This window comes from Otolemur garnettii, unplaced genomic scaffold, assembly GCF_000181295.1.
Source record: "Otolemur garnettii isolate 467f Iridium unplaced genomic scaffold, OtoGar3 scaffold00162, whole genome shotgun sequence".
Lineage (NCBI taxonomy): Eukaryota > Metazoa > Chordata > Mammalia > Primates > Galagidae > Otolemur > Otolemur garnettii.
Window position 1 is genome coordinate 3830563 of NW_003852557.1, and position 26185 is coordinate 3856747.

Genomic DNA, 26185 nt, shown 5'->3' on the forward strand with positions numbered 1-26185 from the left:
TTTTTTTTTTTTTTTTTGCAATTTTGAACATTTTGCAAGACGAGGGGTTCGAGGCAGGTGAGAGCATCCCTGTGCGTCGCCGGGGAGCCCGTGGGCACTTGGCGCGCTCTCCTGGGACCGTCTGCACTGGAAACCCGAAAGTTTTTTTATTTTTTAAATACATATTTTTCTGCAGATGTATTTATAAGGCTATAAGTAATTTTTTTCTTCCCTTGTTTCCAACGTTTTGAAAGCGAGTACTTTGTACTTTTGGCGAAGGACGCAGGAAAAGCTCAGCAACATTTTGGGGGGGGCGGTTTTCTTTTTTTGGTTTCTTCTTCTTCTTTTTTGAGGACAAATCATTGAGTACATCGCGATGGAGAAAATGTCCCGACCGCTCCCCCTGAATCCCACCTTTATCCCGCCTCCCTACGGCGTGCTCAGGTCCCTGCTGGAGAACCCGCTGAAGCTCCCCCTTCACCACGAAGACGGTGAGCGCTGCCGCGGCCGCCGCCGCTCCTTTCCCCCGGCGGCCCCGCTCTGAGAAGGGGCGACGCTCCCGGGGGCCCCTCCTTGGCCGGGCACGCCCGCTGGACCATCCATCCTCTCCCTCTCTGTCCCACGGCACCCGTCCCGCTCTGATGAGATTGAGGAGCTCACCCATCACCCGTCCTCCTCCTCCTCCTCAGTAAAAAGGGAGGGACCCCTCCCGAGCAACATTTAAAATAGCGCCGGGGGCCCGGCCCAGCCTCCCCGGGTCCCGCTTCCCTGGAGCAGGTGGGAGGTGGAACTTGACAGGTCGGGATTGTTCCCCAGCGCGGGGCACACTCGCACGCAGAGGGCAGCCGCCTGCGCCCGGCAGCCTCGCGGGCTGGGGGGAAACCACGGGGCCTGGGTCTATGGCGGGCAGGGGGCGGTTGAGTGAGGGGGGTTCACTGCATAGCCTGGGTGTCCGGCTTGTGTTATAGCTTCTGTGACTGGTTAGTTCGCAACTCGGGAGGTGCGAGCACAGACGCGTTTTCTCCAGGTAGAGGGTAATTCACACAGCGGGTGGGGGCTGGGGCCGGCGGGGGGAGTGGTCTCTCGGCGGAACCGTGCACGCCTTCGGCGAAATGACACTTTTCCCGGTGCACTTTCCCTGGTGGGAGGGGGGGAGGGGGAGCGGGCTCACGTGTAACCGCGCGGGAGCCTCCTCTGGCAAGTGGAGCCTTTTCTTGGCAAGTCCCAAACCTTCCCAAGGCAACCTTGGCCTCGGCGGGAGCGGAGGGGATAGAGAGACTGAGCCGCGAACCCAGAGGGGGCCGCCGCGGATTTGCCATTTGGGCTGATGGGGTTTCATGCTTTCGGTATCACAGTAGCGGATGTGAACCACACTGCTAAGAGTGTAAAATCTTAAAAGATTATTTGGTGCAAATAGCTGGGGAGTACTCCCATGTTACCCAGAAGGGAGCAACCTGTTGCGTTCCAAGTATTGGGGTGTTTGCAGTCTGCAGATCCTAGCGCCCCTCCCTGAACTCTCCTTTGAGGAATGGCACTGGGGAGGATGGGGCTGCCGGCGAGCTTTAGCTTCTGGAGGTGTTTGTGCTAAGTCAGATTCTCAGAAGAAACTGTAGACGGACTTAGTTACCATGGCTTGTCCTGATGGCCGTGTTTCTCTGAAGATGAAACTCAGATTCTTAATCTCAGATTCCAACTCACCTCATTATTAGAATTGACAAAATCCAGAGCACCTGTGAAAGACCTAATCCAGCGAGCGGTATTTCCAGGTAGAAAATAGCTGCATACTTCCAGCATAGGTATGTGGAATACCTTTTCTGGTGCCTGTGCCTTGACGCGGTTCCTAAACGTGCGATTTATTGTAAATTGGATAGAATTCAGTGTTTGAGAACGAGGAAGAGAACATTTTGTATGTGTTTTTTTTTTCTTTTTACGCCTTTTGTAAAAATTCAGTGTGCCCCAATGGCTTTAGAAGCCGACACACGTGAACTCAAAGTGCTTGTTTTCTTCTCTTCCAGCGGGAGGCATTGGTCAAGTTCCTAACTCGCAGAGCCTCCATATTGCAATGGAGGTTGTTTTGCAACTTTTTTGGTGACAATTTTGAGATCCTATGTGGAAAGAACCAGGCATACAGTCGGTGCTCAATATGTAATAGAAGGGTTGGGAAATCCTGGCTCTACCAAAATTAAGACAACCTCCTCACTGGCTTTGTAAGTCTGAATGATGTTATATCGTTCCCATGATGAGTTCTTGGGAGATGAATCCAGCCTGCTTATTGGCTGTTTTCTTAACAATCACAGCAGTTGTATGTAATCACAGGTGTTATTTTCCCACTTTAGATTTAAATTATTAATTGCCTCAAATAATGCACTGAGACTATTCTCTTGTTTTGATTCTAGAGCAGCCCATAGCCACTGCTCTAGAAGAAAGGATTAGTGCTTTCTTTCCAAAGTAAATAGGATGATATTGAGAAACGGGCAGAGATCCATGTGCTGCCTGAACTTTTAACTCTAGATCCACAAAGGACAGCAGCCAGAGAAGGATCCTAGCTTTGGTGAAACGTGGTTTAATAACAGGCCAGGAAAAGGAGTAAAAGCTTGATACTTTTTCTTCTTCCTTTTTGTTTGAAGTCTGATTTTCCTTTCTTTTGCAGCATTTTGTAAAGACAAAGAGAAGGAAAAGAAGCTGGATGATGAGAGTAACAGCCCGACAGTCCCCCAGTCGGCATTCTTGGGGCCCACCTTATGGGACAAAACCCTTCCCTATGACGGAGATACTTTCCAGTTGGAATACATGGACCTGGAGGAGTTTTTGTCAGAAAATGGCATTCCCCCCAGCCCGTCTCAGCATGACCACAGCCCTCACCCTCCTGGGCTGCAGCCGGCTTCCTCAGCGGCCCCCTCGGTCATGGACCTCAGCAGCCGGGCGTCTGCACCCATTCACCCTGGTATCCCATCTCCAAACTGTATGCAGAGCCCCATCAGACCAGGTAAAGGCCGTGGGACGCTTCTTCCTAAAGCAGGGGAGAAGAGTGACTGGGAGGGGCTTTTCACACTCGGGGAGGTTTTAGCAAATATTCTAAGAAAGGAATGTTCTGCTCTGCTCATGGCAAAACCTCTCCCACTTCAAGGAGCAAACATGGGGAGTATCAGTTAAATACACATCCTATGTATCTACCCCTAGAAAGTCTGATTTTTCAGGTTTGGGGTGAGGGTCCAGGAATATGTATTTATGACCCCTTTCTCATGGGATTCGGAAGCAGCTGATCCATGGATTGCAGTTTTAAGAAATACCAGCAGTTAGTTGATTCCAGCAACTTAAGGAACCATCTCTTCTTCTATCTCTTTTCCTTATTCGCTGAACACATAGATAATAGGATCTTGCTGAGTGATCTGGGTAGACTCTGTAAGGCTTGGTTTGCATCTATTCATTCTTCTCTGCCCTGAAGGGGGGAAAAATGTGAGTGAGGGGGGAAAATGTGAGTGAGGGTGTTTGTCATTAACTAGGAAACAGGACCTAAAAACAGGTTCTCATATTAAATGCGGCTTAGCCTTTTTTCAGGATCAGACCCCATTTCTCTCCTGTCATTATTCCTATAAACCGAACTGTTCTTACTTTTTCTTTTTCATTTTCATCTGTCCATCACACTTAATCCACCTTCATCAAAGCCCGCTGGGCTGCAAGATCGGCTGTAAATGATGTTGAAATGTCACACAGAAACGTCACCTGAAATGACCAGTACTTCAAAACCCACAGCTCAATGCCCAGATAGAAACACGGATTCAGGCAGCCCTGGATTCATGCCTTCAGCACCCTGTAGTACAAAATGAACAGGAAGAAAGACTGTTTCATGCACACAGGTAACCAGGAACAAAGATTCAGCCAGATAAATCGCCAGGAAGGTCACCGAGCTGAGGGCCTTAGCTGTGGGGGAGAACAGAAAGCAGGACAATGAGAGACTTGTGCCAGAGATGAACTTGGTGTCCTCAGCTCTTGCAGAAATTTTCTGTGACACAGAGCAAGATTTAAATGGAAGGAAAGGATGTGAGAAGGAAGAGACCACTCCCACCTTGATACATTAGCATTGGGGTTCAAGTTCTTCCTTTTTGAATCTCTCTGTGCCAGCCTTTTCTTCAAAATCACTTTGAATTATAATTCAAGGCCACTGGCTGGAATGGAATTAAATCAGAACCCTCAGCCACCTTGCAGGCTGCAGGCGCTTGGGAAAACACTTTTGATGTGAACCCAGACTCTGCTACTTACAATGTGTGGTGCCCTGTCTTCTGTTTTCAGTTGCTTCACAGGAACAATCAGCAAAATAAACAGTTCTTCAAGGTGGAAAAACAACCAGGGGAAAAGGGAGCACAGCCCCAGGGAGAAGGCACAATTGTGCCTCTGTCACTGGGCTCCCTCTGCATAGTGAGACTGACCACTTGGTAGCTGTGTGGCCTTCGTAAGGAACATAACTTTTGGAACCTCAGTTTCCTTTTGTATAGAAGGGTGCACTTTCTACTTTAGTAAATGATCGAGACAATTAGAATATGTATAAAGGGTCAAAGGACTAGCAGTGGGTGTTGTATGAATGGAAGCAGTTGTGATCATTGTTGTATCTGTGTCAACTTTTATTTATATCAATCCCTGTCTAGCGACACACCTTCTTAAAATATTGAGATGTAGCATATAACTCTTCTTCTGAAGGGAAACATCAGGAGATTTTGCCAAATAGTTATAAATTAGGGGTGCATTAACCTTAATACTTAAAATCAATGGAAAATATTTCTCAATCCCTTACCAAATGTAGAGTATGTGCTGTGTTAGGAATACTGTATTTTTTTCCCCAACCATTGAGTGTCCACACCTTGTTTCCTCATGAGAGTCTAAAATCATGGTTTTAGAATCTTGAGGCTTCTTTAAAAGTCATTTTTCAAAGCTCGTCAGAGTCAGTGTTGATCAATGACTCTTAGAAACTCGAGTTGCCCCAATCGGAGTTGGAACCCATAGCCAAAACCCCCTGAGTTTCAGTGGGAATCATTTTGTTAGACTGTGACAGAAAGGTGCTGGGATCAAAGGGAACACTGAAGGTCTAGAAATAAGCTCTTCATTTAAATGTCTTTTTGATAATGGAAAGCACACTTCAAAATAACTCTCTTCTTTGAATTGAAAACTCAGTGATAGTCTTCACAGAAAAGAAAAAAGTGAAAGCTCTTCTTCAAATGCCAAGCCCAGCTCCTTGTGCTGTTCACACAATGTTGATGATTTTAAATATCATCAAGCAAAATAAAATTCTAGGGGATGCTACCTTGAGGGATGTATGTGGCAAGCAAACCTGGAAAGGGAGAGAGTTCTTGATTATTCTGTGTGACTCCCAGGACTGACCAGGATAGAAGGACCAAGTTAATCTTGAAGAAAGTATGTCCTCAGACAGGAAAAGCCCAGGTGTAGCCTCGAGCATTCGGGGAGTTGTATCACTTTGGTCTCCATCAGGATTTCTCAGCCTTGGCATGGCTAATGTTGGGCTAAGTCTTGTTGTGGGATGCTGTTCTTGCCTCGTACGTAGGACACTTAATGGCATCTCAGCGTCTGCCTCTTAGATGCCAGTAGCTCTCTCACCCCTAGCTGCCGCAAGTAGGAAAAAAGTCTCCAGTCCCTACCAAATGTCCCCTGAGTATAAAGTCACTCTCAGTTGTGAACCTCTGGGTGAGACCTTCAACTTGGACAGCAGAATATGGACTTAATTCAGGATCCCAACACATAAATGGATGTTTTTACCTCCTACAGTGTGTCAGGGCAAAACCTTTAAGAAGGTCAGGAGACATTAGGCTGCCAAGAAGAAATAGAATATTAATAAGAGTGTAATTACACACTTTGAGTTGGTAAAACTTAGGCTTCAGGCTAATCAGGATATAAGAGATAGGTGTGGAACAGTTACCAAATATTTGTTTTCAGCTATGTGTTCAGAGTGCATCTTTTGAGTTACACTCCATAGCTGAATCCATAAACTGACAAGTTATACGTTTCTTCCTTCATTTTTTTTTTTTTTTTTAAGACTGAGTCTCACTTTGTCCCCCTGGGTATAGTGCTATGGCATCACAACTCAGCAGCCTCAAACTGTCAAACTCCTGGGTTCAAGCTATCCTCTTGCTCTACCCTCATGAGTAGCATAACCGGGACTTCAGCCACCTGCCACAACACCCAGCTATCTTTTACAGAAGGAGTCTTGCTCTTGCTCAGGCTGATTGGTCTTGAACTCGTGAGTTCAAGCAATCCACCTGCCTCAGCCTCCCAAAATTATACAGTTCTAATTCACCTAATGGAGGTCTTGGAATAACAAGGAGGTGAGCATTCTTGTGAACTCTAATAGGTTTATCATGACTAACTCCCTGGTCCCTGATTCCATCAGGCGTACCCCATCCCCAGTCCTCCACTTATCTGTTCAAAAAATGAATCAGATATTTGAAGAAATACATCTTCTTTGAATAATAATCCCGGAATCCATTGAGACCTGATGTGGCTATGGTGTGGTGACCAAGCTTGCTTTCTTGTTTTTGGGGGTTTTTTTGAGGCAGAATCTCAAGCTGTTGCCCTGTGTAGAGTGCTATGGCATCAGAGCTCACAGCAACCTTCATCTCTTGGGCTCAAATGATCCTCTTGCCTCAGTTTTTCTATTTTTAGTAGAGGCAGAGTCTCGCTTTTGCTCAGGCTGTTCTCGAACTTGTGTGCTCAAGCTATCTACCTGTCTCTGCCTCCCAGAGTACTAGGATCACAGATGTGAGCCACTGCACCCAGCCAACCAAGCTTTCTGGGCTAACATCTTCCTGAAGGGGAGAGTGGTGGGTTTCAGATGTTGCAGGTACCTGCAGAGGTTTCCTGGTCCTGTGAGGTGCAGCCTCCTGGGTGTTCCCAGGCCAGCAGAGATAGCAGGAGTCAATCTAATGACTTGGATGTTTGCTTTGCAGATGCTATCAGAGGTGGTATGTGGGATTGCTTTCCTGGAGGTATGCCTGGATACTAGGAAAAAATGAATGTGTGTGCCCTGAGAATTGAGTGATTGCTTTAAGGACAGCCATCCCTTTAGGGAAAGTCATCTATAGCAGACAAAGGCAGAGTTATTTTTAAATCACATGCTTGTAAAGCCAGATTTGAAATCGTTTCCTCTGGTGGTTTTTCTTTGAATAGCTTGGGGGTATCTTACCACTGTTAGGCCCATATCCCACTGAGAATTAAGAAGGCTCTCTTTTCCAGTTCTGAGCATAGAGATAGGGTTATGATGAGGGCTGGTTACAGAGTAAAGTGGACACCCTTCCATCTGGCTGTGTGTGGGAAGAGAAGGGCTTAAATGGTTGACACAAGAGAAGGGGGTGGAAAAAACCCACTATATATTATTGCAATATGGAGTTTGTGCTGTTTCTGCCGACTTTGCTTGGTGACAGGGTTTGGGTATAGAGGGAAAACTCTGGCCATGGGATCTGAGTAATGATAGAGGGGGAGTTCTGTGCTGGTGATTCTGGGATTATGGGAGGTCCTACTGAGGCAAGAGGAATTGTCTTGCTTTTCCCAGGATCGTGATCTGAAGCTCCCATCAGGGCAGGCAGTCCATCTACCTATCCAGCAGACTGATGTCTGCCGGTTGGGAACACAAGATCAATAGTCCCTGTGCATGGCACCTCACTTATCTTGGAATTGTCTCTCATTCATCAGGATCACACAGTCTTGGTGAGGATGGAATTAGCTTTGTTCTGGAGGCAAGTGGACTTTTTGGGGTATCTTTTATAAGAGATGAGCTGCTCCACCCGCAGAAGACAGGCTCGCTGTCCCATTCACGGGATAGTAGTCCCTGGCCTGTGATAAGACGGCTTGGTAGGGAGGCGTGTGGGCTTGGCTTTATATCCCGGGCCCCCATTGGCTTGGTGTGTCCCTTGGTGCCTACTTCTTAACCCCTTTAAGCTTCAGTTTGCTCATCAGTAGAATGGAGATCATGACTAGTCCATCCCCCATGGGGTTTCAGCAGGGTTAAATAAGCAAATGCGTGACAGTGGATGGCACAGAGTGTGGCACCTGAGGACCCAGTGCATGGAGCTGCTACATGTCACCAGCCTGGGGGCAGGGCAAGGAATGACTGGATTCTAAACCCCTGCTCTCCACGTAGGGATTTGTTCACCCAGTCCCCCTCCCTCTGCAAATATAGGACACGCTGGGTTTGGTTTGGTTTTGTTTTTTTCTTCTTCCCAGCATGCCCAGCACTTATTCTGTGCAGCCTGCCCGACCTTTCTCTTCCTTCTGAGTTAGGACAGATCACTTCACTGATGTTAACCCAGCAGTGTTGCTTCTGGGTTAGCAGCTCCTGTTCTGCCAGTGTGGAAACAGCCGCTCGCTCAGCCCCCAGTGCCCCACCCCCGACCCGTGTGAGCCCGGGCAACCCTGGCTGCCTGCCTGCAGGACCGTGTGCTCCGGGCACGTGGCTGTGCCCTGTGGAGCTCGCCTGACGCTGGGTGGTGTGCTGGCTTGTTGGTTTTTTTTTTTTTGCCTCCTCCCTCTCACTTCTCTTCCCGGGAGAACAGCAAGTGCCAGCGAGCAATTGTAATCCTGGCCCTGGAGGCATGAGAGTTCAGATGCCAGGGAAACCTGTTCTGCTCACCATTCGAGCCAGACCCCAAACTCCTGCCTGTCTGCCCAGAAGCCCTGTCTTCTGTGCACCTCGGCAGTGGGCAGGATTCCTGGAGGCCAGCTTTTGCCAGGGGTCTTGGCAGAGTCTTTCTAGCTCAGCACTGTGCCTGCCAGACTAGAAAAATAGCAATATAAAGGCAGAGTGAGGTGGAGGAGAAGGAAAGAGGGTGGGGAAGGTGGGAAGAACAAAGCCTTGATAACATCCTTATGTAGAAAGCCCGAGGAGGAGAAGACAGCTGTGATTTATTAGATTTCTCAGAAACCTGTCTTCTAACTAGCACTGATCACTTTTACCCAGGAATCATTTTTCATGTCTCAGCAATGAAAATGGAGGGAAGAGGAAAGGTAGTAAGGGAAGAAATAGTTGAAAAAAACTGGAGAGTAATAGAGACAGGGAGGTACCAGGTCTGTGTTTGACTTTGTAACGGGAATGTTGAGAGTATTCGTCACATATTATATTTTTCACAGATCAGAACATTTGGCATTCCCTGGCAAATGTCTCAACGCCAAGCCGCCGAGCCATTATTTTGCCGTAAACTTAAATTTCCTGAAGACCTAGGAGCCGTCTGGCTCTCCATTCACAAAGCCCATCAGGATGTCCTGTGTGTGAGACGCAGACCTATAGAAGCAACGTAGCCATGTGTTTTAGGGCACAGCGTCCGGCAAACATACCAAGCTGAGTTAGGGATACTAACTCTGCACTTACGAGCTTGCTCAGGATCTCAGGCAAATCACTTACATGATCAGAGCTTCTGATTTCCCGTCTGTAACTTTGGAATAGTCGTTGGATCTGTCTCATAGGATAGTGGAAGATCACATGAGCCAATGGGTATAGAGTACTTGGCACAGGGCCCGGCGTATAATACGTGCTCAGTAAGAGCTGCCGTGAGCGGCTTCTTACCACCATCTAACCTCATTTCCCATGGGAGGACCTAGCATGGGACTCAGAGAAAGTTTTCCCTTCCTGGCTGATCAAGGACTCTGGTCAAAGAGTTTGGATTTCTCTCCTGCATCTCCGCCTAAGCTTTCTTACCCTTTCCTTAGCCTGTGAGGTTGAGGTTTCTGGAGCAGCTAATTGTACCCCGTAGGCATCTCATCTTGCTCACAGAATTGAAAAATCAAACAAGCCAACAAGACAAAGTTGGAAGAAGGTCTGGGTTAGATTTCCTCTGTGTCATATTTGCTTTTAAATCAATCAGTGTTACTATTGAATTTTTAATAATTGGCGTTAATGATTATACTTGAAGGCAGTAGATGACCTCAGGGGTAAGGGTACCATAAAGTCATGTAACGATATTGAAAAGAAGTGTTGAAAAGAAGGAGTAGGCTTGAGTGCATCCTTTTGCTTACAAGCGAGACTTTTCATACACATCCAGAATAATACGTTTCCCTCTCCCCGGGACCTTTCCTGGTCCTTCCATGGGCAGGTGCTCAGTCTTTCTCAATCTTCATTGTCCCGTCTGCACAGTAATACCTTTGTTGTGTTTATGGGAGTTCTCGACAGCCCAGGTGCCAGATGGGTCCGGCATGGCTCCTGGTCCACACTAGGCCAGCCTTCACCACAGGTCAGGACTTTTTTCTCCTAAAAGACACAGCGATCAGAAAGCAACAGGGGCAACGTTCATGGTCCCCAAAGTAGCCACAGACTTTGCTTTGTGCTTTGTGTTTTGCTTCGGACCCCTCGGGGAAGACCGACAGGGATAGGATTCGGCTGCTGGTCTCAAAGAGAAGGCAATTTAGTAGGAAAGACAGGACTTGTAGGCAAAAGGATGTGGGGGACACTGTAGCATGTTCTCAGTGCCGAAGGATAGGTCTATAGAGGCCTCCAGTATCTATTAAAAAGGGGCGGGGTGAACGATTAATCAAGAAAATGAGTAAAAAATTAAAAGTGAGTAAGAAAGTGGTGCAGACAGGAAGAGCTGCCAGACCTCACAGGAAACACACTGCTTAGGGTATAGGTGCCTGGGCGGCAGGGGGTAGGGGTGGGGGACTTCTTGGGAGAATTGGACCTTGTGTTTGGGCCTGGGCAGGAGAGGTGAGAGAGCCAGACTGGAGAGTGGGTTGTGGAGGCAGGAATGCCCACAGGGTGCTGAGGGAATAAGGTGTAGATCCAATTTGGCTGGTGCAGAAAACTCATAAGAAGGAATCAGGAGGATGAGTCAGAGGGGTTGGTGCCAGTCAGGCTGACAGCTTCATGAGCACCAGGCGGCAGAGCTTGAACTTTATCCAGCAGGCAGTGGGGAGCCATTGAAGGTTTTTGAGCAGGGAAGTGGCATGTAGATGTTTCCACTCGGTTCAAGGTTGGATTTCAAACATTTTTAGAAACTTGACAATCGTTTCCTCTGGCAAACCAGGATTTCCTTATTTTTATTATTTTGAAAATAAATACTCTGCCTTGAACATCAAACAGCTTTTCAAAACACGATGTTCTAATGAGCTAGAGAAAAGTAATTCAAAAACACAGGGTTTAGGTTTCATTTATAAAGCCCATAATTTTGGTGATTGGGGGAAACACTCTTTGGCAAGGAAATAGTTTGAGGGATTTGAATGGTTTTTAAAAGTCCAAAAGCAGGGCTGGTCTCATAGGAGTAGAAAAATAGATTTCAATAAACTCCATCCATTAACATTCATCACTTTTAAATGCTTCTATTTTATATAGCTTACTAGGTTTGCAAACAAGTATACTGAACTAGTTTTTAGGAGTGTATTTACGTGGGGGGTGGGGGTGCACATGCATGTATATGGGGGTGGGGAGTTAAGGCCTCAAGTATACTGAACTAGTTTTTAGGAGTGTATTTGTGTAGGGGGTGGGGGTGCACATGCATGTATATGGGGGTGGGGAGTTAAGGCCTCAGTGATACAAATAGTACTTTATAAGGATTACCGACAGCAATAATATCAAGCTAAAAATACTTACCCAAGTTTCTGGCCAGCTTATTAATTTTACTCCTGAGAGACAAAAGAGTCATTATTACAGCTTTGCATTCTTAAGTCCTGACCTTGTATTTGTGGCTCCCTTCTTCTTTGAAACCAGAACTGTGTGTCAAACTTAGATATGGGGGGGTGTGTGTGTGAGAGAGAGAGAGAGAGAGAGACATTGGGAGTGGGCAAGCCATGGGAGGAGTAGTTGTTAGAGGAAGAGGACTTTGTAGAGGGGGATGGTGTCGGTGGTGGGCGCAGTTGCTGAATGTCAGGTGCATGAAATGACTTGTTCAAGGACCCCGAAGTGGGCTCTGATTTCAAGCCAAGATTTCAGAAGCCTGGAAGAGTTGCCATAATCCGAACCAGTTAGCTGTCGGTGTGTGCAGTTTCACCTCCAGCTACCGACCATAGACAATTACCTGAGCATTGGCATAATCAAGTGTCTGCTGGGGTAGAACAGCAAATATATACAGTATTTGTTTCTGCTAAATTGGCTTCTGGTGGACACAGACGCCATGACGGATGTGAAAATTCCTAAAATGTTTGTCTTCCTTTTTTTCTGACTTGAACAAATACTATTATTCTTTTAACTCACTATTCACGGGGTCCCGTTTTCTCTCCTGAAAAACTGCACACCTACCCAGTTGCACAGCGTTCCTAAAAGTTTTGTTTTTAGAAGTTTAATTTGGGATTTTTTTTTTTTTCATTAATGATCTTTGGAAGAATGCTCTGGAATTTGAGGTCTTCTAATGAGACGTGGTTTGTGGCTAATTAAGCCCCCTTGCCTCTCCAATCTTGCCTGGGAGACCCTAGATTCCTAAAAACAATGAGTGCATGCTACAGAAAGATGCTCTAGGGAGCTACAACACTAAATCATCTGTGACAAAATGTTCTCTTAGAAAGTAGAATGCATAAATGGATCGGCAGAAATAAATACTTTGGCAGAAACTACTTGAGTGGGGAAGAGCAAAGCTTTCTTCTTCTCATTAGCTCTGGGTAACAGTCTGCTGTGGTGTCTTTGTGGTGGCACCGTGGGTATGGACAGGAGAGCAGGAGTCTCTTCACAGCTCTCTCAAGAGCTTCCATGCTTAATGGAAAGAGTTAAGTGTGCCTGTCCATTCATGCACAATAAATGCTTCTTGAATTGAATTGAATGGGGAAAGCAAAGGTTTGTTTAGGGAAGGATGCCACCAGGCCCTGACCAATAAGGCTCAGTGCCGTAAACCAGATGGGCAAGATCATCTGGAAACTCAGTAATCAGATTACCCCAAAGAGAAATCTCAAACCCTCTAGATAGGAAGGGTTCTTTTTAAGGGTTGTGGTAGTCAAGCTCCGTCTGTCCTAAGGACTGAATAGAAGACTTTATTCCCCTTGGGATGGATTCTCATGGTGCGGGCTTACTGGGTATCACCGAAAGAGACCACGTGGGCGTTTACTAGGGAACTATGAAAATAGGATGGAGATCACAGATCCGGTCAGAATAATGTTGCTTTTACAAGGCCAAAGGCCTCTGGAAGATTGATAGAGGAAAAAGTAGATTACATAAAATGTAAAGATAGACTGAAAGCCTTGAAAGAATTTCTGAAGATAAGAAGAGATGAATTTGCAAAACTAACTCTGTAAGAACTTCAGAGTATTCATTTTATTATGACTGATTTCTTTATGTTAGTATACTTTCCTGGGGAGGCTGAGTATCTTCTGTCCTCAGAGGCTCCAAAGTATGTTTATGTCAGATGGCCATTGGTAACTGAATGATTTAAAAAATAATATTGTTGTCCATGTCAAAAAATAAGTTGTGTTGGCTTGGTGCCTGTAGCTCAGTGGTTAGGGCACTAGCCACATGCACCGGGGCTGGTGGGTTTGAACCCGGCCAGGGTCTGCTAAACAACAATGACAACAATAACAAAAACATAACTGGGCATTGCGGCAGGCACCTGTAGTCCCAGCTACTTGGGAGGCTGAGGCAAGAGAATTGCTTAAGCCCAAGAGTTTGAGGTTGCTGTAAGCTGTGATGCCATGGCACTCTACCCAGGATGACATAGTGAGACTCTTGTCTCAAAAAAAATAAATAAAATTAAGTTATGTTTTAGCATTGTAAATGCAATTTACCCAAATTAAGCCAGGTGATGGTATTTACCATTACCTAAATACCATTCTTTAAAAATTTGAAGATGAGGGTGGCGCCTTGGCTCAAAGAGGTAAGGCACCAGCCCCATATGCTGGAGGTGGTGGGTTCAAATTCAGTATTTTCCAAATACTGTGGAAAAAAAAATTTGAAGATGAATGACAGGAATTATGTTCAGCATTACATATACTAGATGTAAAGAAGTAATTCATGTCTACTTATATTTTATTTCAATTTTAACTCTTTAGCTTGCGTAGCAGTAAGACTGCAGTGATTCACATTTTATGATCATTTGACCTTGAATTGATTAAACCGAAATTTATATTATTATCTTCTTTATAAAGAGATTATTAAACAGATTTATTATATAAAACATAATTTTGGAAGGCACATTTCACTTATTTGAATACAAAATAGTTTTTAAAGACTTCAACTTTGAGCGGCACCTGTGTCTCAAAGGAGAAGGATTCTAGCCCCATATGCCAGAGGTGGCGGATTCAAACCTGGCCCTGGGTCAAAAACTGAGGAGAAAAAAAAAAAAAATTCAACTTTGTGTACAGGCAGTCCCCGAGTTATGAATGAGATAGGTTCTGTACGTTTGTTCTTTAGTTGACTTTGTATGTAAGTTGGAATAGGTGCATTTACTTATAAGCAGTAATAGCCCCTGATTATAAGTGTGAGTTGTACATAAGTCAGATATTTGTAACTTGGGGAACACCTGTGCATAGGTGTTCATTAATAAATAGCAAAAGAATTTTTGTTGATCAGAGAGTTCAATAATTCAGATTAGCGTTCCCACCAAATCATTGCCATTTGTCTCCATTCGCCCTCCCACACCCCTCCCAGTGATTTTCATATTTTTAAACTTAAATTTTCATGTAAGTCTATGGAACCGAAAGAGCATTTTCACTCACCGGGCACCAGAGAGGATGTCATGGCCCAGTCCCCCAAGATGGTTTCTTCTGAGAACTCTGTTGTGGGCCTGATGATATTGACTTCAGGAGCCTCCCAGAGGAGTAAATGAGACGATATATTCAAAGCACTTAGAACAGTGCTTGGTATATAAATGGGAGCTTTCATCAGTTTTATTTTTATTCTGCAGTGATTATTCCTTTTCTTCTTCCGTCTCTGTCATCATCTTACAAGCACTTAAGTAGGGATGCACCTTGTGCTATAATGGTGCTAGAGCAGTGGTGCCTGGAAACTGCTCCCTACCTTTGGAGCCACTACAGGGAAGAAAGGGTCGTGAAAAGGCAGAGCGGGTGACACCGTGGGAAGACACTCTCCACCTCGAAACCCCAGTTGTGGCGCTGTCACCCTTAGCGTGTCCCAGGGTACCTGCCTGCCTTCCTAGACACCCTGCAGGCTGGGGATGTGCCCCCCATCTCCACATGCCCCGCTGTTGTCCTCTGGCACAGTGCCTGGAGGAGCACGGCAGGTCAGGGGAAGGGGAACTCATGATAACTTCTCTTTAGTGCTCCCAGAGCTTTCCAACATGCTGCAAGATTTGTGACTTGGGTTTCTTCTTTTTGCTTTTTATGACACTCCTGGGTCATGCAGTAGAGAACTGGCTGTGGGTGATGGGCTCTTGGGTTGGGAGAGGCAGGACAGGGGTTTCTGGTGGCCACGGAACTCCCTCATCTCCCACTCTCCCCAGTGTGAATCTCTCAAATAGTTTTTCTTTGCTCTCCTGGCAGGAGGGGACAGTGGCAGGGAGTTCTCCAGCTGGGGAAAAATGGACCCTTCTGTTGAAGTGGAACAGAAACGTAAAGAAATTGGAAAATAAAAGTAGATTAATTATGAAAGGGGTAAACAACGGCACCCAGAGAAGAGGCCTCAGTGGAGACATTCAGGTTTATTGAAAGGGGAGGGTGACCTGCTTGGACAATGCAAAGATGGCCAGGGGCAGTTAGAGACCCCTTTTATATGGGGCCATAGGGGTGAGCATATTCCACAGCTTTTTGGGAAAGTTAGGGTCTTTTGGCAGGGAACTTCTTAGGGGGTGGCTTAGCCAGATCCTTTGTGTCTTTGCCTTAGGAGTAGAGGAGGAGGGGAAAGGAGGAGCTGCAGCAGGCCCCCCAACAAGTCAGAGGAAATGTATAAATACAGTTCTTACATAAGGGGACCACTAAAAGGTGACTAATTTAAAATTCGAGATTAACCCGATAGGACTACTTTTCAACCAAATGAGAGGCGTGGGGTTGCGGGCACTGGTCTTGACACAGGGTGTGGTGTTCCATAGATATGGGTGTGACAGAGTAAAGCTTTTCAAACTATGGCAGTCTTAGAGATTGCAAAGCACATTGGTATCAGACCAGGCAAGATATTTCCCCTCTTGAGAGAGACATTGAATTCCAGCTAAAGCTTCCTCAGCGTATTTTTATATCTCTTCAGATATCTCCCAGCTCCCTTTTATACAAGAATGGGCACAGTGCTCCTAAGTTTAAAACAGCTGAATTCAATATGAAATCATAGCGATACCCTGTATGCGTCGAAGCCAAGGTGATGCTATGCTTGCTTAATATAAAAAGTTAGAGGAAGTCAGCTCATCAGAAATGATGCTTGTCCCTGGAATTTAGTGTAGACCCCAGAGGATTGAGTGTTGTAGGTACCTTGCCAAAGTCTGTTTTCTTTTTTCTCCATCAGTCCTTCATTCTCACTATGAGCAGCTTAAAAATAAATGTGGGCATGTCTCAGTGGCCAAAAACCATGGAGATCAGGATGAAATCATTTTCAAGGCAGAAATAACAAGCTTTGATAAAGATATTTAGAGAAACGCAGTCCTTAATAACATCAGCACATCATAATTGGGTCTTTTAATCACAAACTAAATTGGACGTGGCATTGGAGGTCTGCTGAGAAGCCGTGAAACTTCGGAGGGGTCACTTACATTCCGGGCCCCCGGGTTCTCATCTAAAACATGGGGGCCTATTTCATAGGATTTTCATGAGGGTTAAACCACATTAAACGGCCTGTTAGTAAAAGGATTTGGGACTGTGCCTACTCGGAGCTGTCACTCAGTAAGTTGTATGTAGTTCAGAGTCAGAATCTGGTATTTAGAGATCACTTTCTAAAACTAAATAAATGAAGATAGATGACTTTCTAAAATGCACTTCATATCTGTGAAATCTCCCTTACGTATTTCTGAGTCACTAGACTGGGTCTTTGCAAACTCTTGATGCTTCTTTGGGCACACTATAATAAATTTATTAGAGTCCAAGCTGTGCTATTAATTGGAAGTATAAACTTTAGGTTATCAACCTCTCTGGGTTTTTCTTTTTCATGTAGGGATGGAAGTAATGCATGTCTTCCAAACTTTCAAGTGTGTCATAAACGTAAAATAAAAATAATATGAAACAAGATAAGCAATTAGAAAATTGGCCAAAGTCCAAAATCGGGTTAGAATTATTATTTTTGTTGGGTTTTGCATGCATGTAGCAATGACTTTAAAGGTAGGCCAGTCACAAAAAGCACTGAACTTGGATTCAGCCAATCTAGGGTCTAAGCTGGTTTGCCAGGATTAGATTGTGTGTCCCTGGACAGGTCACAGAACATTTCAAGGCCTCATTTTTCTTGTCTGTAAAATGTAGGTTCTATTTTAAAGCTCTCTGTCTCCATATTCAGAGACTACTGTGAGCTGAAAGGGTAACATTCCCATTTTGATGGAAAAATTTAAAGTTTCTTAGAGTCAAGAAGTGGGATTAAGTCCTTGGATTAAGAACCCAACATTCTGCCACTCATAAAGAATGACAGAATTTAAAAATTAAAGCTGAAAAGCAAGACATTTCCCACCTTTGGAAAAACAAATGCAACAGTATGAAACCTAGTTACTTCCTTAAAAATGGTTTTTATTCCAATGGGAACCCCTGGCTTCTCTCCGGCTTTAAACCTTTCAGAACAGTAAGTTAGTAAGTTGTCTGGCTGGAATCATTGCTCCAGGGCTTGAATTTCTTAGCAGTGATTTATTAGCCAGGAAAAAATCATTTTTTAAAAAATTAAAAAAGAGCAAAAATAAAAAGGTAAACTGCAGAAAGACCCCTCCTCCCCCACAGTGCACTGCTCGCTCTTCCAGTGGCAGTAACTTTTGTAGAAGGTCTGTGGCCAGCTGGGCTGTTGGCAGCCCCTCTCTGGGCTGGATTTAGGTTTGTATGACTGGCCTGTGACAGCAGGTTTCATCTCATTCCTGGTTTGAGTCAATTCGTAGGTGCCTGGACTATCATCTTGAAAGATTCTGAGGTTGGTCTGGGCTCAGTGTAAAGAGTTCTGTGATTCATTAGTGATGTCTGCTGTGGGCAGAGATAGGGCAGTACTTGGGCTGGGTGTTTGCTGTCTTGCCAGAGCAGGTTGGGAAGATACTTGGGTACTTGCCCCTCCACTGGGCAGCAGATCAAGGACTCGCGCCAGTGTTGTTTCCGGTGTCCTGGAAAAGTGTTTTTCCAAGCCTCCGGCACATACTGTTTTACTCTCTGAGGGAGGCTTATTCTGGTTAGCTTACCAGAGAATGGAAGAAAGGAAGTCTATTGATTCTGTTCCCTGGTCACAAGACAGGAATTGCAAAGTGGAGGGAAGCTGTAATTCCATGGATATTCCAGCAAAGCACAGGTTTGGGTGCCCACTACTCCAGCAGAGGCAGCCATGAACCGCAGGGCCTGCTAAGCCATGGCCAGAGGTCATGACCGCAGAATGCCTGGAAACTGGGCCCTTGGTTGGCAATCAGCCGTACAGTCTATACGCTACAATTTTTGACATTTAAAATATGTCTTGTTGAAGGAGGCACTGGAGAATTTGCAGTCTGTTTAAGTGGAGGGCAGTTCTCAGTTATCTGTGCTAATGGAACAGAAAATCCCACGTTCATTTCTCTTCAGCTTTGGAATGTGCTGTATGTTTTTGTGCTGTTGATCTGCTTTCCTGATGAAGTTTGAACTCTTAAGCTTTTTCTGTTTATAAAGAACGGTTGAGGAGGAGTGTACTGCTTTCTGCAGCTCCCGGGTATGTTTCTCACAGCTAGTCAAATGTCTCTGCCGCCTCCTAACTTTAAATTCATGAAATGCACCAAGTGAAATGACATTCCAACCAGATGCAATTTATTGAGCACTTACTATGTGCTCCCTGGTATCCAGGTAACTGTGTGAGAAGGAGTAGATATCCAGGGCTGTGCTGGGGAGTGGGGCCAAGTGGTGTTGAAGTTAAACAGTGTCCATGGAGGACAGTGCCTGTGGCTCAGTGAGCAGGGCTCCGGCCCCATATACCGAGGGTGGCAGGTTCAAACCCTGTCCTGGCCAAACTGCAACAAAAAAGTAGCTGAGCCTTGTGGCAAGCACCTGTAGTCCCAGCTACTCAGGAGGCTGAGACAAGAGAATCACTTAAGCCCAAGAGCTGGAGGTTGCTGTGAGCTGTGACACTATGGCACTCTACCAAGGGTGACAAAGTGGGACTCTGTCTCTTAAAAAAAAATTGTCCATGGAGACTTACAAGACAACTTACCAAGTGGGTCTGACTTCCTCTGCTACTGGAGTTTCCCATTGTTTCTAGTGGCTGTGCTTGAACTCTGCATACTATTAACTTTCAATTATCCTGAGGCTGATTAACTGGTTTGCAGATTAGCCCAGGTGGCGGCTCACCTGGACCTCAGCTCAGTGGCTCTGTGAAGAGCTGGTTCTGGCTGATTCCCTACCCTGGTTGGGGAGCTTAGGAGCTGAGCTGCTGCAGGGAGGGGAACCCAGGGGCAACTTCTTCCACAGCAGAGGTGCCTTCTGGCCTTGTAAAGTTCTGCAGCCTCCAGCACAGTCCCTGAGCAGTTGAGAAGTTCCCTGGCATCCTGCTGCTCTGCCCTGCCACCTTCTAGCCTCAGCCCTGACACAGTCTCCAAACTGGGGAAGTTCAAGTTGGCCACAGGGCACAGTGAATTTGAAAGTCTCAGAGATTAGGTAATCCTATATGTTGAAAGGAGGGGCAGTGAGCAGGAGCCACTAATCCCTGTTTCCTCCTGAGTCTTTGAACTTCTCCCTCCTCTTCCCCTCCACCCCCAAGATATACTTGAGACACTGGATCCCTTTTGAGGTCAGCAAAGGCCAAGATCAGAGTTGGCAGTGAGGCCGGGGCTGCCCACAAAAGCAGCCTCCTCAGGGTCCAGGCCTTCTTGCAGGGATAGCTCGGGTTGCCCCAGCTTATAGACAGTTGACCACATTTGTCTGGGTCCCTGTAGAGTGAGAGTACAGATGTGTGTTTGTGACACACCTGGCCCCAGACTAGAATGGACACAGTTCAGCCCAGGAGTCAAGCTCCTGCCGTATTTGGGCTGCTTTCAGTCTGGGGAGGAGGCGCTCAGATCCCAGGTGCACTCCAAATCTTGAAAAAGTATCCACCGTGGACTGTGATCTGTAGCTCGCCAAGAATGAGGGGACATTTGCACAGGGTCGCCTTTGGTGGGATGGTGCCGATTATTTTCATTTCTCACGCAGCATCCCCTTGGGCCCCTGCGAGGTCTTTTCATCTCTGATGCATTCTCATTTGCATTTGCCAGGCCTGCACTGCCCTGCCTGCCTGGACACCACGGAGTGTCCCTTTTCAGCCGAGGCCAGGGGTTTCTCCTGGGTCCTTCTCTTTGGCTCACGTTTTCCCAGGGCTGCTGGTGTGTACAGTCTAGAGATCACATTTTATTAACACAAAGAAATCTGCTTGGGCTGCTGGCTCTAGCCGTCACGTGGAGAGAAATGTGTTCCTTTGGTCCGCCAGGCTGCAGCTCTCTGTGCAAAATACAGCGGAGAGAGCCGGGCGCCGGGCCAAGCTTACATTTCACTTCGGAACACACTTTCGCATCACTCCTTGGCAGAACATCCACGGCGGTGTCTATTTGGGGAGTAAGTTAGAGAAGTGTTGTTTCCCTCTTAGGAGTGTTGAGAGATAGGACCTTTAGAAAATGTTTTACTTTTCCCACATCCATCTTCGACTTCTTCCCAGTGCTCAGGTACAAAGGTGATCAGGCCAGATGTGGCAGCGGTGCCTGAGAGCAGGACCGCCCTTGCAAAATCAGTAAACACAGCCAGGACCGCCTAGGACAGAAAACTGAGGCCAAGGTAATAACATCAAAACCAAAGTCCTGGAACTCTTGAGTAAACCAGCTACCCTCCCAGATAAAACAACTTTGTTGTCCAAATCTTTCTTTTCAGAGATCTAAGGCTTTCTCTAACGTTGGTCCCAGGCCAGCCATTGAGGGAAGGAACTTCAGCAAAACTCCTGCAATGGCAGACACTGTAAAAATAAACAAATGGACCTCTTCCATGCGGCTTTCCCTTGTCCATTTTTTTCTTTTTTTCCTGCCCTTGAACTTGACCACTGCGCAGTGTCCTCCTTTTCCCACCACTACTCCCATTATCCTCTCCCTCTTCCCACGGGATAAGCTGGCTGTTGTGCATTCAGTGAAGCAAACATCTAATTTCAAAAGGAGGAATTGGGAGGAATGGGGTGGTGTCATTTATTTCTTTGGGGAATTTCCCTCTCCCCAACCTCTGTATTCTGTTCTTACAGGTGGCTGTTCCTTTCTGCAGCTTGAATTGGGTTTGAAAATAAAGTTGGTTTTGGAATGTTAACCTTCTTTAGAAAAGATCTGAATGGATAGAAAGCAAAGATTTATTAGAATAGTACTGGCTTCTCTTTTCTCAAGAAAATAGACCTCTCTTGTAACAAAATGCTTGAAAATAAACTCCTCCTCACCCCCTTTCCATCACACCAGCCCAAAAGTTCCATAAGGATTTTCCACTCGTCAAGCCGTCTTCTGATCCTGGTGGTGGTGACTGTGGAGTGGTTACTTTTTGCTGTCAGTACCATTCAGACACGCGGCAACCCTTCAAAGCCTAGAGAAACTTTTCCAGTCAGATGCACTTGCCAGGCTGCTTCTTCCTAGGACAGGCCACCTATGGGAGGCCTCCAATGTTGTAGAGGATGCCCAGAATCTCAGGAAATCAAGATGCAACCTCCTGCCAGTCAGCTGGTGAAGCCATTGATTACTCCCCAGAAGGGAGGTGACAGAAACCCATTCCACCTGTCTCCATAACCTGCTGGTAATTAGCTTTAAAAATAATGCCAAGTTCTCACATGCCTGGTAGATGCATTAGTTCAGTGGGAGGGGGCCGAGGGGAAGCGTGCTGCCTCCAGATTGATACTGCTGCCATCCCATTAGTCATTCCAGCTGGGGTTGGGTAGGGTTATTGGAGAGATGAACTCACGCTTCACTTTCAAAGGTCTTCTGAAAGTGTTGAGAAATCATTGGAGTTCAGAAGTTTATATGGAGCCTTGTTCCTTTTCTCCTTATAAATGGGACTGGTATTTTTTAAGGCTACTTTTCCTTCTTTGATCCACAGAAGCTCTTGATGGTTGGTGACTGAGAGTCATCTGGAGTCAGCATCCAATGTCAATTTTCTCTCTTATTTGTGTGTGCATTATCTGCTGAGTGCCTTAGACACAGGTCAATGTGGGAGCCGTAGTTAGTTGCCATTTGCCACCCAGCAAAACAACATCTTAAGGCTTCTACCCCCCACCCACCCCCAGGAAGTGTTCAGCGAATGTAATTTTATTTTATAATTAACTGAAGCAACGCACAGGGCATTTCCTTAGTACGTTCTAACAGCAGGGGGTTACTATTCAGAATGGGCTGTGGCTGCACTGCTTTGGAAAGCTCAAGTTTAAGTTACTGGACCTGCATTTGGCCTACCCGCGTACCAGTGTGAATACTTGCATCCTTCAGGATTCCCTCCTTTTGCATAAAACAGGTGATGATTTGTTGAAGCCCGTCTTCCCAACTCAGGAAACACTCTGGGTATCTGGTGGTAGGTCCCTGGCGACTTCCTGCTGTGCAGTTGCAAGTTCCCCAGCAGTAGGGACACGGCTTTTCTCTCCAGCCCCTAAGCATCTGCTTTGCACCAGAGCTGGTACTCATAAACATTTGTCAAGAGAACGGAATAGCAAAGACGTTACCTTCATTAGAAATGGTTTTAAACTAGTAGTTGGTACTGGGGGAGTGTTGTTCAGCGTGCCAAGACTTTTTTGTGAGGGATCATGATGGCATGATACATTCTTTCTGCCTAGACCTGAGTCCAGACGGACAGTCTAGGAGGAGGCTGCGAGCAGGCACACCCCTGCCCACACAGTGAAGTGTTCAGGATTCCTCATGACACTTCCCGTGAGCTACTTTTCTCATAGGAATATCTCACTGTTTTGGGGGTGGCTGTTTAACATTCAATGATAACAACTGTTTTCAGACAAGAGGATGTCAATGTTTACAAATGAACGTGGATATTGACCCCCCAATTTTCCACCCTTTAATCACAGAGACATGACTGGAAGTCAGCAGCTCCAGCCTGCATGTTCCCAGATCACCTGTAAGAGTTCTTAAAACTCATCCAACAGGTTCTTAATTGGGATTTTAACTGGGTAAGTAGAGAAACTCAATGTTGAGTGAGGGGAAGGGAGGAATGCAGATGGATATAAATTACAAAAAAAAAAAAAAAAACACCACAAACTTCTGTTTCTGTGGCCGATAGATGCAAGAGAATGCCTCTCCCCATGTGGTTTCTTTGAGCCTGAGATTTGGTTGGCTTACAGAATGGTGCTTCTCCCCCTACCAGCCAGGACTTGTGGGTCATGGTCACTAAAACAGACATGGCTGCTGAAGAGGAGAGGGGCTTCCAAGAAGGACCGTGCCGCCGAGAGTGGTTGCAGCCCACCCTGAGTTATGGGCAGCAGTGAGAAGCTGTCTTTCTCATTCACTGCCCAAGTGGTTAAAGAGTTGTTAGGAGTTGATCCCCAGCTTTGAATGCTGTCAGTAACCTTGCACAGAATTCATTTGACGCCCTCCCCCCCACCTCCACCCCATGTGCCCACGCCAAGGAAGCCTCTGGCAATACCCAGAGCCGTGGGACACCTGGCCAGGTTTGCTTCTGTGCATTCAGCTTGCTGTGCCTCAGTTTATCAGCGTGTTCAAAAAATAACATCCTTCTGAACAGGGTGAGGTAGCAAAGTTCTCTGGATAAAATGGCACATACGATTATTCAAATGACTAAGGCATTTGAAAAATTATTTTGAGAGCGACTTAAAATACAGAAAAATAAAAAGAATTTGTAGCAAGCTGCCTTATTCCTATCCCCCAGAATGAACAATTCAACATACTTGCCATGTACATTAATCCATAAACTTACCTTGACATTCATCTGTGCATGTAAACAGCAGATTAAGTTTGCAGGGGTGGGGGTTGGTCTCAGGGAAAGTTTTACTAGAGAAAGAGAAATAAGGCTGAATCAAAATAATTCCAAGTCCTTTTTTTCTCAGCTCTTAATCCCTGCAGGCACTTTGTATCCATTGTATTAATACATAAACCTATTTTTAGCCTAGTTAAGGAAAAAAAAAAGGCCAGGCGAGTTGATTCAAATTCTGCATTCTCTTTGGTTACGTTTTGTTGGAGGGTAGATAGCGGGTGGGGGGCTTGTTGGCACTAAGTTTCTAGGTGTTTCTCTGTGAGGCAGCAGTTCCACTGCTGGGCGCACAGGCAGACTTCCACGCCTTGTACTTGGCTTTGTTGCGCTCTGCAGATACTGTGTCTTTTTCACAAGTGGAGGGTTTTAGGTAACCCTGCATTGAGCGCGAGGGTTTTAGGTAACCCTGCATTGAGCGCGTCTGTTGGTGCCATTTTTCCAAGAGCACCTGCTCCCTGCGGTCTCTGTCCTATTTTGGTAATGCTCACGGTATTTCATACTTTTCCATTATTACTATATCTGTTATGATGATCTGTGATTAATGATCTTTTCTGGTTACTATTGTGATTGTTTCGGGGCATCAGGAACCGTGCCCATTTAAGACGGCAAACTTGACCAATAAATGCCGCGTGTGTGCTGACTGCTCCACCCACTGGCCATTCCCCCATCTCCACCGCTCTTCTCCGGCCTCCCTTTCTCCTGAGATCCAACAATATTTAGACCAATTCATAACTCAACCATGGCTTCTAAGGGTTGAAGTGAAGGAAGGAGTTGCATGTCTCTTATTTAAATGGAAAGATAGAAATGATTAAGCTGCACTGAGAAAGGCATGTTGAAAGCCAAGACAGATTGAAGGCTAGGCCTCCTGCACCAAACAGCTAGGGTGTGAATGCAAAGGAAAAACTCTGAAGGCAGTTGAAAGTGCTGCTGCAGCGAACACACCAATAACAAGAAAGGGGACCTGCTTTATTGCTGATACGGAGAAGGTTTCAGTGATCTGGGTAGAAGATTAGATCAGCCGCAATGTTCTATGAAGACGAAGCCTAATGCAGAGCGAGGCCCGGATCCTCTTCAGTTCCACAGGATGAAGGCTGAGCGAGGCCCGGAAGCTGCAGGAAGAAGAGCTGAAGCTAGCGAAGATTGGTTCACGAGGTTTAAGGAGAGAAACCCTTTTCATAACACCAAAGTACCAGGTAACGCAGCCAGGGCTGATGGAGAAGCTGCAGCAAGTTGTCCAGAAGATCTGGCTAAGGTTACTGCTGTAGGCAGCTACCCTAAACAACAGGTTTTCAATGTAGATGAAACAACCTTCTCTTGAGAGAAGACGCCATCTAGGACTTTCCTAACTAAAGAGGAGAAGTCAGTGCCTGGGTTGAAAAGACAGGCTGAGTCTCTGTTTAGGGGTTCATAGAGCTGGTGACTACGTTGAAACCAGTGCCCATTCACCATTCTGAAAATCCTGGGGTCCTTAAGAATTATGCTACATCTCTGCCTGAGCCCTAGAAATGGAACAGTACAGCCCGATGACAGCACATCTGTTTACAGCGTGGTTTACTGATTATTTTAAGCCCACTGTGGAGACCTGCTGCTCAGAAAAAAAAATGTTTCAAAATGTTACTGCTCATCGATGCCTGGGACGGAAGTGTACAAGGAGGTTAAGGGCATTTTCTTGGCTGCTGATACAATAACCATTTTGCAGCCCGTAGGTCATAGGTCAGGGAGTCATTTCGACTTTGAAATTGTATTATTTCAGAAATAACATTTTGTAAGGACATAGCTGCTTCCAGCCCTCATGGATGACTTTGAAGAGTTTAGGATTTCTATGGAGGAAGTCAGTGCAGATGTGGTGAAAACAGCAGGAGAACTAGAATTAGAGGTGGAGCCTGAAGATGGGAGTGAATTGCTGCTGCAGTCTCGCCAGACGAAGAGGTGTTTCTTGTGAGCAAGCGAAGAAAGTGAGTTCTTGACAGGGAACCTGCTTCCTGGTGAAGAGGCTGTAAGCATTGTTGGAATGGCAGCCAAGGATTTAGAATATTACATAAAAATATAAAGCAGTGGGCGGTGCCTGTGGTTCAGTGGGTAGGGCGCCGGCCCCACATACCAAGGGTGGCAGGTTCAAACCCGGCTCCGGCCAAATTGCAACAAAAAAATAGCCGGGCGTTGTGGCAGGCGCCTGTAGCCCCAGCTACTCTGGAGGCTGAGGCAAGAGAATCACCTAAGCCCAAGAGTTGGAGGTTGCTGTGAGCTGTGA

The 26185-nt window shown here is 46.0% G+C and overlaps 1 protein-coding gene across 2 annotated transcripts in view; it reads left to right on the plus strand.

Annotated features, from left to right (window-relative positions):
- Window positions 1–26185, plus strand: part of HLF (HLF, PAR bZIP transcription factor) — a 59129-nt gene continuing 32944 nt past the window's right edge. For both annotated transcript variants that reach the window (XM_003800026.3, XM_012811541.2), the window contains exons 1-2: window positions 1–470; window positions 2630–2965. In XM_003800026.3, coding sequence (XP_003800074.1) covers window positions 356–470; window positions 2630–2965 — 451 coding nt within the window. In that variant the 5' untranslated portion in view covers window positions 1–355. The remainder of the gene's footprint in view (window positions 471–2629; window positions 2966–26185) is intronic.